The sequence below is a fragment of the Lissotriton helveticus genome, chromosome 10 (assembly GCF_964261635.1).
Source record: "Lissotriton helveticus chromosome 10, aLisHel1.1, whole genome shotgun sequence".
NCBI classification, from domain to species: domain Eukaryota; kingdom Metazoa; phylum Chordata; class Amphibia; order Caudata; family Salamandridae; genus Lissotriton; species Lissotriton helveticus.
In genome coordinates this window covers 99,573,565-99,587,932 of record NC_136071.1, presented here as the reverse complement: position 1 = coordinate 99,587,932, position 14,368 = coordinate 99,573,565, and the positions used below count along the sequence as shown (strand labels likewise).

General features: G+C 43.9%; 1 protein-coding gene across 1 annotated transcript in view; it reads right to left on the bottom strand.

Annotated features, from left to right (window-relative positions):
• NOXO1 (NADPH oxidase organizer 1) overlaps positions 1 to 13,883 on the bottom strand; it is a 28,604-nt gene extending 14,721 nt beyond the window's left edge. The window contains exons 1-3 of the mRNA XM_078664864.1: positions 13,121 to 13,883; positions 6,237 to 6,317; positions 5,533 to 5,608 (exon numbers count right to left, since the gene is read on the bottom strand). Coding sequence (XP_078520990.1) covers positions 5,533 to 5,608; positions 6,237 to 6,317; positions 13,121 to 13,228 — 265 coding nt within the window. The 5' untranslated portion in view covers positions 13,229 to 13,883. The remainder of the gene's footprint in view (positions 1 to 5,532; positions 5,609 to 6,236; positions 6,318 to 13,120) is intronic.
• Positions 13,884 to 14,368: the final 485 nt, after the last annotated feature.

Genomic DNA, 14,368 nt, shown 5'->3' with positions numbered 1-14,368 from the left:
GTTTTTGTTGATTAATCAAGTTATGCCTACAATCCTGACATCTTGTTAGGCAAGGGAACAAATGAAAGGCGTAGGCGGTGGGTGGATCCTAAGCAAAATGGAATAACCTTTGGCTTATTGGATGATAACTGAGCATTTTAATTGTGCATGACATTTTATAATATAATAAATGATTTATGTATTTATTTATTTATTAAGTTTATAGAGCGGGACAGCTACCCGTGAGGGTTTCCCGGCGCTAATTGACCGAAGCAACCTAACACCAAACAAGGAAAAAAAACCTACTGATTAAAGAGCCAGTCTTCACTGCTCTTCGAAAGCAAGCATGGCTGTCCTCCATACGAATAGCCAGAGGGAGGGAGTTCCAAAGTCTGGGTCCTAGATTAGCAAAGGCACTATCACATCTACGTTCAACTTAGATGTGCGAGATCATTTGTGAATGCCCCTCGAGGTCTCTAAAATCTTATTTAGGGTTTTGCACTGCTTAAAACTGGCAATAGACCAATCAGAGTAGTTGGGAGCGCATGTGATGAACATACAGGGCCTCATTTATGAGAAATGACGCATCACGCAGCGATGCGTCACTTCTCAGTAGGCACTCCTTGCGTCATGATTGATGCGTCATATTTATAATATGACGCATCATGTCGCAAGGAGTTACAGATACGTCAGTATTTCTGACGTATCTGTAGGCGCGAAAGTGACGCATTGCTGGAGTGTGTCACAAAAGTGACGCAACTCCAGCAATGTGTACTTTCACATGGACAAGTCCCATGTTGTTAGTGCCTGCGTCAGTCTTACGCCTGCCATGAAGCAGGCGTACGATTTTGACGCATTAGCGGCCAAGAAATGGCGCAGTGAAATCTTATAGATTTCACTGCGTCACTTCCATGATCCTTTCTTGCGTCAAAACGACCACCTTGCATACATTATACCTGGCGCAGGGGTTTACAAAGTGACTCACGCATCTACCTAGATGCGTCACTTTGTAAATATGGCGCAACAAGGCGCATTTTTTACACCACTTGTGCGTCACAAAAAGTGATGCACCGGCGGCGTAAAAGTGACGCACAGCCTCATAAATGAGGCCCCACAGACTGTTGGTAATGACTGTTGATCAACCAACTCAATGCAGAAAGAAGAGAGCTGGGCAAATCCTGGCAATGAAGAAATTGCTGGCAGAGGACTTCGGGCCTGATTAGAGTGTGGCGGATGGGTACCTCATTCTAAACTTGACAGGTGTCCTGTCTGCCTCATTGCAAGTACAATATGCCCTCATCAGCGGTCGTAGTGCATTAAAGAAAAGCATGGAATTGTGATGCTGCATGAAATGGAGGAGGGCCAGTGAGCGTTGTGGCGGTGTCATAGGTGTGGCAAAAAATCCTAAATATTCAGTTTTTGGTCTTTCACCATCAGATAGAAACATATAAAATAACATGCAGATTAAATGAAAAATAAATTTAAAAAAGATGTTACTGGGCCGGAAATGCACTATCATACATTATGAAACCTTTATTAGTTAATGCACTTCAGAGGTCTGTGTGTAACCAGAAAGGCACAGAATTCAATCTTGGTTGGTGCAGTGGGTAATAGTGACATGTGTATTTTTAGTGCTATGAGGTCACAGCCTGTGACAGAAAGGACTGTGAATATGTAAGTCATTATTTTAAACTTGCATTATACACAGTATAAGATAGATTGCTACAAACTGCGCAAACAGGATTAAGATAAAATAGTGCTTCCAAAATATAGATTTTAATAATACCCAGACCAGTATGTAATGCAATTTATTTACATAACTGTCCCTTCAATACTTCATCAGGGGTAGTACGCACTATATAAATACAATTCTAATTAAAAACACGGACTTCACCAGCTCAGTTATTAACTTTTGCACTACTGCTCAAAAAAATTAAATCCATGTCATCGCAAAGCTTCAAGTAATTCGATCAATTAAAGCCAGTTCTGGCTCCCAAGCATCCTTTACATTTGAATATTACCCTTAGCACCCTGACAGGAAAGCGCCACTTGTTTAATTGTCTGCCCTGCTTCGGTTTCACAGCACAGGAGACTCACTAAATCACACTTCAGCTGAATTGTTGAAACTATCAGAATTAACCTTCATGGGACGGTTGTCTTTTTACAAAAAGTAGGGAAATGGTCTTTCATAAAAATCAAAAAAGTATTGGCACATCGTGTGCCTTCGATTCCGCCCACTTCGACCTCTGGGCCTAATGCACTTGTAATAAGGCAGGCCCGGCCAAGTTTGTGACAGAGTACCTGCCCAACCATATTCTAAATCAGGCCCGAAAGGTTTATCAACCGCAACCAGCTTTTGATAAGCAATCACAATGAAACGCTAACATGCCAACACCCAAAATGTATCTTTAGTCTGTAAATACTAGAGGAAGCCATGAAAATGTGGAGAAACCACACGTACGCCACGGAAACACAATATCTACTTTATTGATGGATGGTAATGACAACACGATATGGTCGAATCTTAACTTCCACACAGGTTACTTTTTGACCAATGTTGGGGAAAGAAAGGGACGTTATGGGGGAAGTGACATCACACAGGAAGTGGTCACTTTCCGCTTTGTCAAAATATTTACCTTCTAAGAAAACAGTGGTTGTGGAACAGGCTGTATGAAGCAGCCGCCCAAAACCAAAATTTGCAGTGTGGGTTTTGTCCCTTTGCCAATGTGTAAAAGAGGTCACCATGTGACCACGTCTGTTGCTTAACTCCAGGGCGGTGAGAACTCCACAGGCTATAATTAAATATTATGGTCACATTTAATGACCAGTAAAAATGGAGTAAGTTATAGCAGCTACTCTTATCTTAATTTTTCTTCCATAAATAATCAATGTAGACCCTTGAAAAACAAGGACACATCTTACCAAGGGTAAAACATTTATTGGCTGAATTATTTTTCAATAAGAATGCAAAATGCTACCATGAGTTTCTATCAAAATGCCAACAGTCAGTAAAAGGTATTTGTTCCAAACGAAAGACAATGTGTGTCGGCTCTTTTACAACTCTAATCAATACTATACGAGGACTCAAATCCATTAACATATGATGGTGTCGTTGGCTTATATGCCACACTGCCACGTTTTAGCACCCATAGACGTTCACTCCCACCTTGATGCCTGTCATGTTTTAGCTCTGCTCACAACCATGTATAAAACAATATAAGCATCTCAAAGCATCAGCACTGCAATACAAATACTTGCACATTTACAGCTATTTTAGCAAATCTCTTCCTTTTTTTAAAACGTCTTTTGGTGTCACTCTACACATACATTGACCCCGCAGTCCTGATTAATAGCATGGGAAGTCCCTCACAAGAAGACCTCTTTTGTCTATTTTTTTAATTAAAAAATATATGGACAGGAAAATGTTGCCTTCTGTCTTTAATTTAGTGCAGAAATCAGTAAAAATGGAAAACTGGAAGCCTTAACTATAAAAACTGTTCATTGCAACTCATTGCTTAATTTGTGCTGGTAGTTTCTGGCACTTAATCATCAACAGCGGCACTTTTCATGAGTACCAGTTAAGGACACATTCATTTACATGGAGATTAAATGAATTTCCCAGAATCACAGGATGTTGAGCCGATGCCGAAACTCAAACCTGTTTCCCCAGCTCCAAAGCCGGCAGCTCTGGTTGTTATGCCACATAATATCCCCACTTTCATGGTTTGTAGTTGGTTATGTTTCAGGAGGTGCTAACAGGTGCAATGGGCTGGTGCAAGCTGTCTCCTGACGAGCGCCCCAGCACTTTTCTTTTCTTTTTTTTTTTACAAATTAACCACTGTGGCAACTACTAACTCTTTGTTGTGGTTTTACCCACATGAAGAGGGCGTCAGGAAGCTATACTGCAGATATTTTTGACTGGTGCAAAAACCTGGGCTAATACAATAGCATTATTTTGTATTCTTGTGTAATTCTATAAAGTGCGTACAGATTTCACTCCAATTCATATCAGAAATATTTTTCAACAAGGCCAACATGGATAAATATTAATAACAAAACTGTATAGAATACATATGCTGCCTATACATCTTTTTGAGTCTTAAAGATTTCAGTAGAAAAATCATAATCCTTGGGCACCTTTAAAAAGCAAATTGACTTTGGGACTATTTTTGCAGTTAATGTAATAAAATAAATATCTGATTTTGACTCAATGCAGACCCATCATTTTCATTTTGATGGTAGAGAATATGTATTTTTATCATTCCTTAATTTCTTCGTGTGTAAATAGTAAACAAAATAAATTGAATACGTTTCACCATTTTTTACCCTAGGCAGTTCCCATCAGCTTCATTTCAATGTACACAAACAGAAAAATTACGCACATGGATGTACATTGCATTTTTTTTGCATCAGTGGAAAGTTTTGTGATAAGAATGTGCAATGTTAATAGCTTGACAACATGTCTTGGCACATTGCCAAATGTCTGACACTCATATTTTCAGGCCCACTTTTCTATAATTAAAATAGACAGAATTTTTTTAAGTTTAGATGGTTTTTAAAGTTTAGATGGTTTTTAAATATAAGTCCCTTAAGGCGCTTTTTTGCTGAGAAGAGATATCAACAGGAGTCTGACCTCTCACATTAATATGTATGTGATAGCAAGGCATGCAGTCTTGACTTTGTGAATCACAGTGATGTCACTGGAGAAAATCTGCCTTTTTGAAATTGTGGCTTAAGGAAGGTGAAAATTGAGGGGCCTTTCCAAAGTTGCTTTTAAAACTCCGAACGGAGGCCCTTTGATCATGCTGGGGCAAATTTACAACTCCTTGCTACACTTTTGGGCCGCCGTTGCGTCACTTTCTGTGACATAGCGGCAGAGTAAACATTGCGCCATGTTGTGGCCCATTTACGATGTGACGCATCTAGGGAGATGCATCACCTTGTAAAGCCCTGCGCCACATTATACCTGCGTCAGGTATAATGTATGCAGGGTGGGCGTACCACGCGGGAAAGCCTCGTGGAAGTGACGCAGTGAAATCTACAAGATTTCACTGCACCACTTCTAGAATGTGACTACATCAAAACCCTACTTGGAGTAGGCATAAGGAGTGACTCTGTGTATTAGGAATAGGCCTCCCCATGCATTGCTGGAGTTGCGTCGTGCTTGCGACACGACTCCAGCAATGAGTGACTTTTGTGCCGACAGATCCGGCAACATTTCTGATGCATCTGTCAATCCTTGCGCCATGGTGCACTGTATTGTAAATACGGCACATCCATGAAGGCGCAAGGGTTCTGCACACAGGCGCAGAGAAACTGACGCATCTATACAGATGTGTCAGTTTCTTGTAAATAAGCCCCACTGTGTTTACATTATAAAAAATGTCAGTGGATTCCAGCATCCCCTTTTGACGCTCATAAATCCTGCAAGCTGCTCGTTGAAAAGTGATGTCACTATATGGTAACATGCAGTAGTGCTTTGCGTGTAACATTCCTATACAGACTTAAAAAGAGCAACCTCGGTACCGAGGCTTCAAATTTCCGAATCCTTACCTTTGAACTTGGGAAGGACTCGTTCAGCCTTCTTTAGGAAACCGGCTTCGATTGGAAATCGCTTCTTTAGATCTTTCTAAGAAAGAAAAAAATGGCGACTGAGTGACGCAGCTACCACATATGTCAAAACCACGTGTCATTTTCACGTCATAATATTAGCTATTGCAGGTCTGTCTCATAGCAGTGTCCTTTACGTCACATCAAAATTCTGGGCTTTCCCATCCTTTTTTCCACTAGACAGGATTTGGGCAACCTTGGCAACCAAGTGCCTCCACCAAACATTTTCCAGATTGAGCATTTGGGGCCCTCCCCAAAAGACATGTGTCTAACATAACTTCAAACATAGTGAATGTATCACAGAGTGAGAGAGGCATTTCCCTAGTGTCCGTTGATCAAGGCAACCAGAAAAACTATAACTGGTGTTCTATAACTACAAAAAGAAATAAAATAAAGAAAATATTTATTTCGAGATTGTTAGTCTCTGCTCACTTCGACCACTTGCCTACCTACTTTGTCTCTGGAACACAAACACCTTAAAACATCAGCAAAGCTAAGGAGGCTTGGCGTTGCTTGCCCCTTCATGAGATTCTTCTAATGACAGCCTTGCGTTCTATGGATTGCGTTCTATGGATTGCCCCATGGTGCGCTCACCCACATGGTTCTACGCGCCTACTTTTTATTTTTTGTCCATTGTGGATACTCACATTCAATTTCTTGAAGTCTTCGAATGTCCTGTATATGAGGATGTTGTTGCTGTCGGACCAGAGCACTGACATCATGTATGTCTGCGGAGCAAATAAGAGACAGGTTGCGTCAACCGGTTGCACGTAACACCTCCTACGTTACTCATCATTTTTCCTGGGAACGAGCACCTTTGAGCTATTGTAGTTAGCGATTTGGATTACATTTTCAAACAGAACTAACAATGTATGACCATGGACTGAAATGTCTGATCATTTTATATTGAGGAATCACCATATCAGCTACCCACGATTAACAATACAGTAAATATCTTTGGGGTTATTGTGTACTATTATAGAATTCCTAACTTCATAACTTCTCCAACTACGTTGGTGCTAGAGGAGGCTATAATACACATGGGACCTGATTCACGAATATACTTACACTTACTAAAGTTCAGAGCGTGGAGTTTCCGCACTCATGGCGGAATCTCCGCAACACGCACTCTCTGCAGTGCGCTGTACGGATACTCTGACACAAGTGCAGAGACTCCACCGCGTAACATTACTACACATAGGTATCTTTGTGAATCGGGTCAATGGTGTATGGTTATATTGAATTCCTTCCTAGTCCAAAAGCATTTTGTGGTCTTGTTCCTGAAAATGGCTTGAATCATTTATACAAAGAAAGGAACTGACCCTGTTTGTAGAGTACGTTTTTCCACTAAAGGGCCTGTATGCCACAAAATCAAATCTAACTACTTCCGACAGGCTCTATGGCATAACACCAGCAATTGTAAGTCCCAATGTTGAGGGTAACACAATATATTATAAATCTACAGATTTATAATAAAGAAATACGTTGGTCCTGATGAAGGTGGAAATGTTCTACAGTACACCGAAACGCTGCGTCGACTCTTTTTAATGACTGTCTCTAATTAGGGACATGAGTATAATATTTTTTAGTTTGTAACCCCTAGGGAGGTACTTATATGATTTTATGTGAATAATATTTTTTTTTCAAGTAAACGATTTTTCTTATATGTACTTTGTAATATATTGTGTTACCCTCAACATTGTGACTTACAATTGCTGGTGTTATGCCATAGAGCCTGTCGGAAGTAGTTAGATTTGATTTTGTGGCATACAGACCCTTTAGTGGAAAAACGTTCTCTACAAACAGGGTCAGTTCCTTTCTTTGCTTGTATACCCCCTCCCTGTATATAATATAGGGGTACCTTCCTCCTTTTTTACTGTTGAATCATTTATGAGTATCCTTGGTACGACATATTGAAAAAAAGTTGCCATGGTGACAGCCGATAGAATTTTTAAAAGAGAGATTGGTCTTAATCAGTATCAGTTCTGTGCAATGTTTGGAGCTCCATTGGAGACAACAGAGCAGCAGAAGGCCAAGAATGGCAGGAACAGACTTTCTGCTTCAATGATAGTGTTTCTACTTCTCCCTGTTTAAATTAAACAGTCCAGACTCCCCAGGGGGGACGTTCCAATAGCTTTATAACTCTTCTGCCTTTAGCTCCTGTGCTTGTTAAAGGTATAACCAGCTGGGCTGGGCTGGGAACAGCAACAAGCCCTGGCAGATTGCTGCTCGACCGACCTCAGGGGGATGGGGGTGGGGTTTGGGGGGGGGGGGGTCTTGGCAAGAACCATCCTCCCCCTTTTGTTACAGGGGGCCGAAATTGCAGCACTACTACTGAAAAACCGGCCCCCAGTGACAAAACCAGACCCCATCCCTCCGGCCCACTGGGGAAATGCCCGGTGCCTACTACGGCCAGTCCTGCAGGCCTTGGTTTTAGAGGCTTTGGGCAGAAAGTGGAAAGATCAGGCTCCTCTACTCAGCGTATGACACAACAACAGAGGAAGTGACATCAATAAACCTTTTATCCTCTTAATATAAATGACACAGCTTTACAAGAAGTGACTCCCCTGGTAGGGATATCCAGAAAGTAACTAGAAATATAAATAAATAGGAACTTTACTGAATATATATGCCTATATTCTAAAGCCAACTTCCACACAATGTCGTGATAACGGCTGGCCATTTACCCATATTTAAAAGTTCAGACCTGTACTATAAATGTTAAATCAATATAATGCTTTCACATGCAGAAATTTATCTATACGGTATGTGTATGTTTTCTTCATAAGCAGTAAGCTCAGGATTTCTATCCACCTAACTATTCCAAGACTGAAAAGGAATCCTTTATTCTTATCTTATTCCCCCTCTACTGATTAACAGGCTTCATGACCCAGTTTGAGCTAACACACTTTATATCTTCTACAGACCGTCCAAAGCAAGCTTGGATTCTTCAAGCTCTGTGCTGCACGTGCAAGTAGACTGACTGCCCTGGTGTTTTTAACCCCTTGCGTGCTGCCGTCGGCCAACGGCCAACGCGGCCCGCCCATTTTGCGGAAGTGCCGCACTGCCGCGAAATCGCAGCCGCGGCAAAGGGGTTAAGTGACAGTGTTGATTCAGGATCTGTTACATGTATTTACATATGAAGGGAGCTGCTCTTTCCCTCTTCTGTTTAATGCTACATGTCTCTTAGCATGAATGACTCCATCACATGTTCTCTAGTTCAAAATACAAGCTCCTACTCTGTCACTGTGTACATCATCCATAGCAGCCCTACTTTTGCCACACACACTACATCATCTTTAGTGCCCCATCTCTTTCCAACTGCCCTGCATCATTCTTTGTAGAATATTTCTTTCCAACTATCCTACATCATCCCTTGTATTTCTTCTTATCTCCAGAACCCTGCATCATTCTTTGTGCCCCTACTCTTTTCCTGTATTCCATATCAACATTTCTGTTCTTATCGGTCATCAGTTCTCCACATCACCCCATACGTATCTAATCGATTCTGAATTCTTGATCACCCCTTCCCTTGTCTCAGTACCCACATTACCCTGTGTGCCCCTATCCTTTCCAAGTATCCTATATCATTCTGTGTACTTCTCCAGCATCCTACATCATCTTTTCTGTTCTTAATGGATACCAGTTCTGTATATCATCCCATATGTATCTACTCCACTCAGAATTCTTGATCACCCCTTGCCACATCTCTGTACCCACATTACCCCGTGTGCCCCTATTCTTTTCTAGCATCGTATATCATTCCGTGTACTTCTCCAGCACCCTACATCATCTTTTCTGTTCTTATTGGCTCTCAGTTCTCTAAATCATCCCATAGGTCCCTGCTCAGAATTTGTGATGACTCCTTGCCTTATGCAGTGTCTTTGATTACCCTTGTGCCCCTGTTCTTTCACAGTATCCTACGTCATTCTTTGCGTCAGTAATATTTTCTTGCATCCCATAATATACCTTATGCCCTTATATGCTTATTGCATCTTACGTCATCCTTGTCTCTTTTCTTTCTCTGTACACATCAGATATGATGTACCTCCTTTTATCCTGTGTGTACAATATCCTTTGCATCCTGACTTTTTCCACGTACTCTACAAGGTCCCGCGTGCCAATGCTTGTTCTCAGGGCCAGTGCTGAGCGGAAGCAGTGGTTCAGGTCCCCATGGGTGCAAGTCCCTGTACAACTAAACAGGCAGCCCATGATAGCACGGCGACCCACTCCATCCTTATATAACTCGGGTACAGGGCCTTTAACAGTATAGCCCTCGGCTGAAGGCTATAATGCAATATCATATACTAATACAGAAAGTCTGTTTTGTATAAATTACATGTTTTAGGTAAGAATTGCCCTCCAAATGACATTTAAACTTGGACAATGTTTCATTATTTGCCAATCATTTTTTTTATTCGTTTACCCTCATTAAAGAGTGTCCTGTGATGTAGGTGTTAGGTACCACAAAGTAAGGTTCGGCCCAATTGTAAACCCATGGTAGTACCCTACCTTCACCAAAAATAACTGGACTTTCTCTTCACAGGAAAAAGCCAAATGAGGCAGTCATTGATTTATCTAAACTAGGCCTGGGTGGTGAACTTCGCTCCGCTTCGCGATGTGCAGCGGAGTTTTTAAACCGCTCGCGATCGTGAACGCTAAGTTTGCGATCGCAAACAGTACGTTCACGAGAGCGACCTGCCGCTCGGGTAGAATTTCTACACGAGTGGCAGGAATAACAACACAAACTGCAGTACGCACTGTACTCCGCCACTAGCGAAACTTCGCAGAGTTTTTTGTAACTTCACGGAGTTCCGCGTAGGAAAACTACGCAAACTACGCCCAGGCCTAATTTCTAAACACAGTGGGTGTGCACAGCAGTGAAGTATGTAGTACATTAAAAGGTTCCTATTTTTATATAGTGCTTGTTACTTTGGTATGTCTGCCTCCAAGCGTCTTCAGTTAAGAAACAAGACAAAGAAGCTGAGGGGGGGAAGACCCAGTGCATGGACAGTTTTAGATGCTGTGATTAGATTGGCTGATTAGAGCAGTTTGTTCACAACTGACATCTTACCCACTGGAGCACATGTCCTCCAGGAGAGAAGGTCTGCTGGTCGGACCCACATCTCCTCCAATAGACCACATCCGCACCACTCACTGGACCACATCCGCACCACTCACTGGACGACATCCATACCACTCACTGGACCACTCACTGGACCACATCCGCACCACTCACTGGACCACTCACTGGAGCCCTTCCGCACCACTCACTGGACCACATCCACACCACTCACTGAACCACTCACCGGCCCATATCTACACCACTCACGGGACCACTCACTGGACCACATCCGCACCACTCACTGGATGACATCCGTACCACTCACTGGACCACTCACTGGACCCCATCCGCACCACTCACTGGACCACATCCGCACCACTCACTGGACCACTCACTGGACCACTCACCGGCCCACATCTGCACCACTCACGGGACCACTCACCGGACCACATCCGCGCCACTCAATGGACCACTCACTGGACCACATCTGCACCACTCACTGGACCACATCCGCACCACTCACTGGACCACATCCGCACCACTCACTGGACCACATCTGCACCACTCACGAGACCACATACACACCACTCAGTAGAGATCATAAACACCACTCACTTGATCACATACACACCACTGGACCACATCTCCTCCTGCAGACCACATCTCCTACATTCCACTTCTTCTGCATTAGAGCAAATCACCTCCATCAGAACGCGTCTCTTCTAGTGGAGAACCATTCCTCTGCTTGGGCACATCACTCTACGAGGTTACTAGACCACATCTCCCCACTGAGGAGCATCTCTTTCTCTAAAGAGCACATCCACACCACTAGACCACATCTCCCTCAGAGAGTACATCTACTGCACTAAATCTTAACTCCTCCACTCGAGCAGATCTCCTGCATTAGAACACATCTCCACTGGAGCACATCTTCTCCCCCGCGTCCCACAATTCTTTTCGTTCTTATTTACAAGCACTTCCGTCTGAATACACAAAGGCAGAAGAAACAAGTGTGCATACTTTGAGGACACAAATATATTATTTCTCAAATATCTCTAAAAAGGCCCCAAAAGTTTACAACTTAACATTTCAGGAAAGTTTCTTTTCGATGCGTTACTTAGCCTGGGAAACCCCAGCTTTAATAACAGCAGCGCCAGTGTACTATTGATTCAATACTTAGTATTACGTGATACATGATACATGATACATGATGCAGCGGCCGCACCCAGAAAAAAAACCTGTCCAACTAGAACAGAAGAAAGATCAGCTATCCTTGAACCTAGTAAGCCAAGACCAGTCCTGCAGTCTCTGGTCTCACTCACACCTGGCAGCTTCTGAAAAATCCCAGGAGGGACAATGCAGGAAGAGGGAGGGAGCGAAGTCGCTCAGTCATAGAATGAATGACTTCTGTTGAAGAGCGAGAAAGATTTTTTTGTCGAGAAAATTTGGAAACTTTGTGACATGCACATGGGATGGAAGGAGAGTGACACCGCTTGTCAAATTGTACCCGAAAAGTCAATTCTGTGGCGATTTCCCTACCATTTAATACAGTAGTTAGTGTCTCGAAGCATAAACTTCTGAACTGGGAGCTGTGGCAAACTACTGTTTCACTTACTAGGCCAATCGAAGGGCGGAACAACGAGGCATTTACATTAAGAGCCTTACACAAATCAATACATGACAGTGTCCTTGTCAAGTCCCATATTGACAGAATAGCAGCAAATACAAAATAACTCGAATTTGAGGCACATATGTTCAAATCTTCAAATATGTGTCTCAGTTCAATCCAAGAGTTTAGAACTCTTTCAAAAATAACATTATAGGGCCACTGACACGGTTTTTACAGTGGCACTAGAACGGTGGTGAAAGCCCCAGTACACGACGGACCCAGAAAACTACACAACACAGAAGTTTATGGCTGAACACAGAACAGTTCAATAATCAAAAAAAATTCAATGCTTCGATTCGTTGCCCCAAACTCAGCAAGCCTTTGTCCCATGCTCAGGCTTCGTAATCTCAAATCCAGTCCCAACCCCATTGTCAATGCCCCATCTGTCACACTCCAGCAGTGCTTTAAATCTGCCGGTACTGCCCGGTACGTGTACAGGCATTTTTTCTTCTTTTGTTTTATTCTCAAGAGCGAAGAAGAACTTCCCAGAAACAAGCAGGTACTTGTACCTGCACTTAAATTTTTCCATTTCCTCTATCCCATGTTTTGCCCCAATCCTGTTCTCTGACCCCAAGGCTCCTAGTCCCGAGTCTTGTTTTCAGCACCTCTTTACAATTAGTTCCTGTGCTCTTTTTTCTAGTTTCAATGACTGGCCCATATATAGCGCTTTCCTCTGGGTCCTCTAGTTCCAGGCGCTATTCCGTGTCCCATTACGCACAGTTCCAACCCCCCTGTGCCCCAGTTGCTGTGCGGATGCTCCAGACGGGGCTTCGCACCTGTTGTGTGTAGTACTGTACCTTCAGTCTGCCGTGCTGTATCAGCCCGATGCCCTTGGCATCCACCGGGTACCGGCTGCGCCCACTGCTGGGGTTCGTGGCCTCCGGGGGTGCGCCATTCCGGCCCATGGGGATAACCCGGAAGTTGGACCTCCCGACGTCCGCGCAGACTATGTGTTCAAAGTCTGACCGTCCCGGCGCCTTGAGGCGTCCCCGCAGAGTTTGTCCTCGGGGTTTGCGTGGTCCAGCGGGTTGAGGTGTCTTCGCGGAGACTTCTAGGTGCTTTGGTTCCTGTTTCCTCAGAGTCGGTCCTCTCTGAGACAGTCCTCACAGTGCCTTAAGCGTCTTCAAGGAGCTATCCTCACTGAGACAGTCCTCACAGCGCCTTAACGTCTTCAAGGAGCTATCCTCTCTGAGATAGGCCTCACAGAGTCTATCGAGAGGTAGCGCCTTGACGCGTCCCACAGAGTCTGACAGGTGCTGCGCTTTGAGGTGTCCTTACAGAATCTGTCTGATGATGCGCCTTGAAGCGTTCTGGCAGAGTATATAGTCGCAGAATCGCCCCTGAGGTTGTGGCGTCCCCACGTCTGTAAGTTCCGGCTCCTTGAAGCGTCCTCTGGGAGTTGTGGTGCACGTAGGATGTATCCGAAGTGCCCTTGGGCTTCGTCTCTCCAGGTTTGCAGTGCACCTTGGGAGTACAAGGAAGCGTCCACGGGGGTTGCCCAGGATCACAGTGCGCACAGGGAGTACACAAGGCGCCCTCCTCCCAGGCACCGGGGTTATGTATGAGCAGGCGGAGCACCTGTCGGGAGGACTCCACCAATCAGAGCCCCGCCCGCTCTCTTCCCCGTCCCGTGATCGGTTCAAGGGAGACGCTCCGAGAGTTTCCAAATTCTCGTCATTAAAATGACACGTGTTGTGCAACTGCTGTTTCCAGAGCAGGAGGAGGCTGGAGTGAGAGGAGGGAGCGGAGCAGGACAGCGGTGCGGGAGCAGGAGGAGCTGCGTCAGATTTACAAGTCTCCAGCGCCATTTTTGCGTCACTTTTCCCATGTTAAAAATGACGCAAAAGTGGCGCAAGGTCCTTGTAAATAAGCCCCGCAGAGTTCATCCTTCGCGCGTCACAGCATCCTCCCCTGGCCGCTGCACTTCAAGGCGCAAGCTCTTCTTGACGCAGCGTTTTTCATTTAATTTCTTTTTTAAAAAATTCAAATAATAGCTTTTTGACCTTACTTGAGGTCTACAATCTTCATCACAACAACAACATACC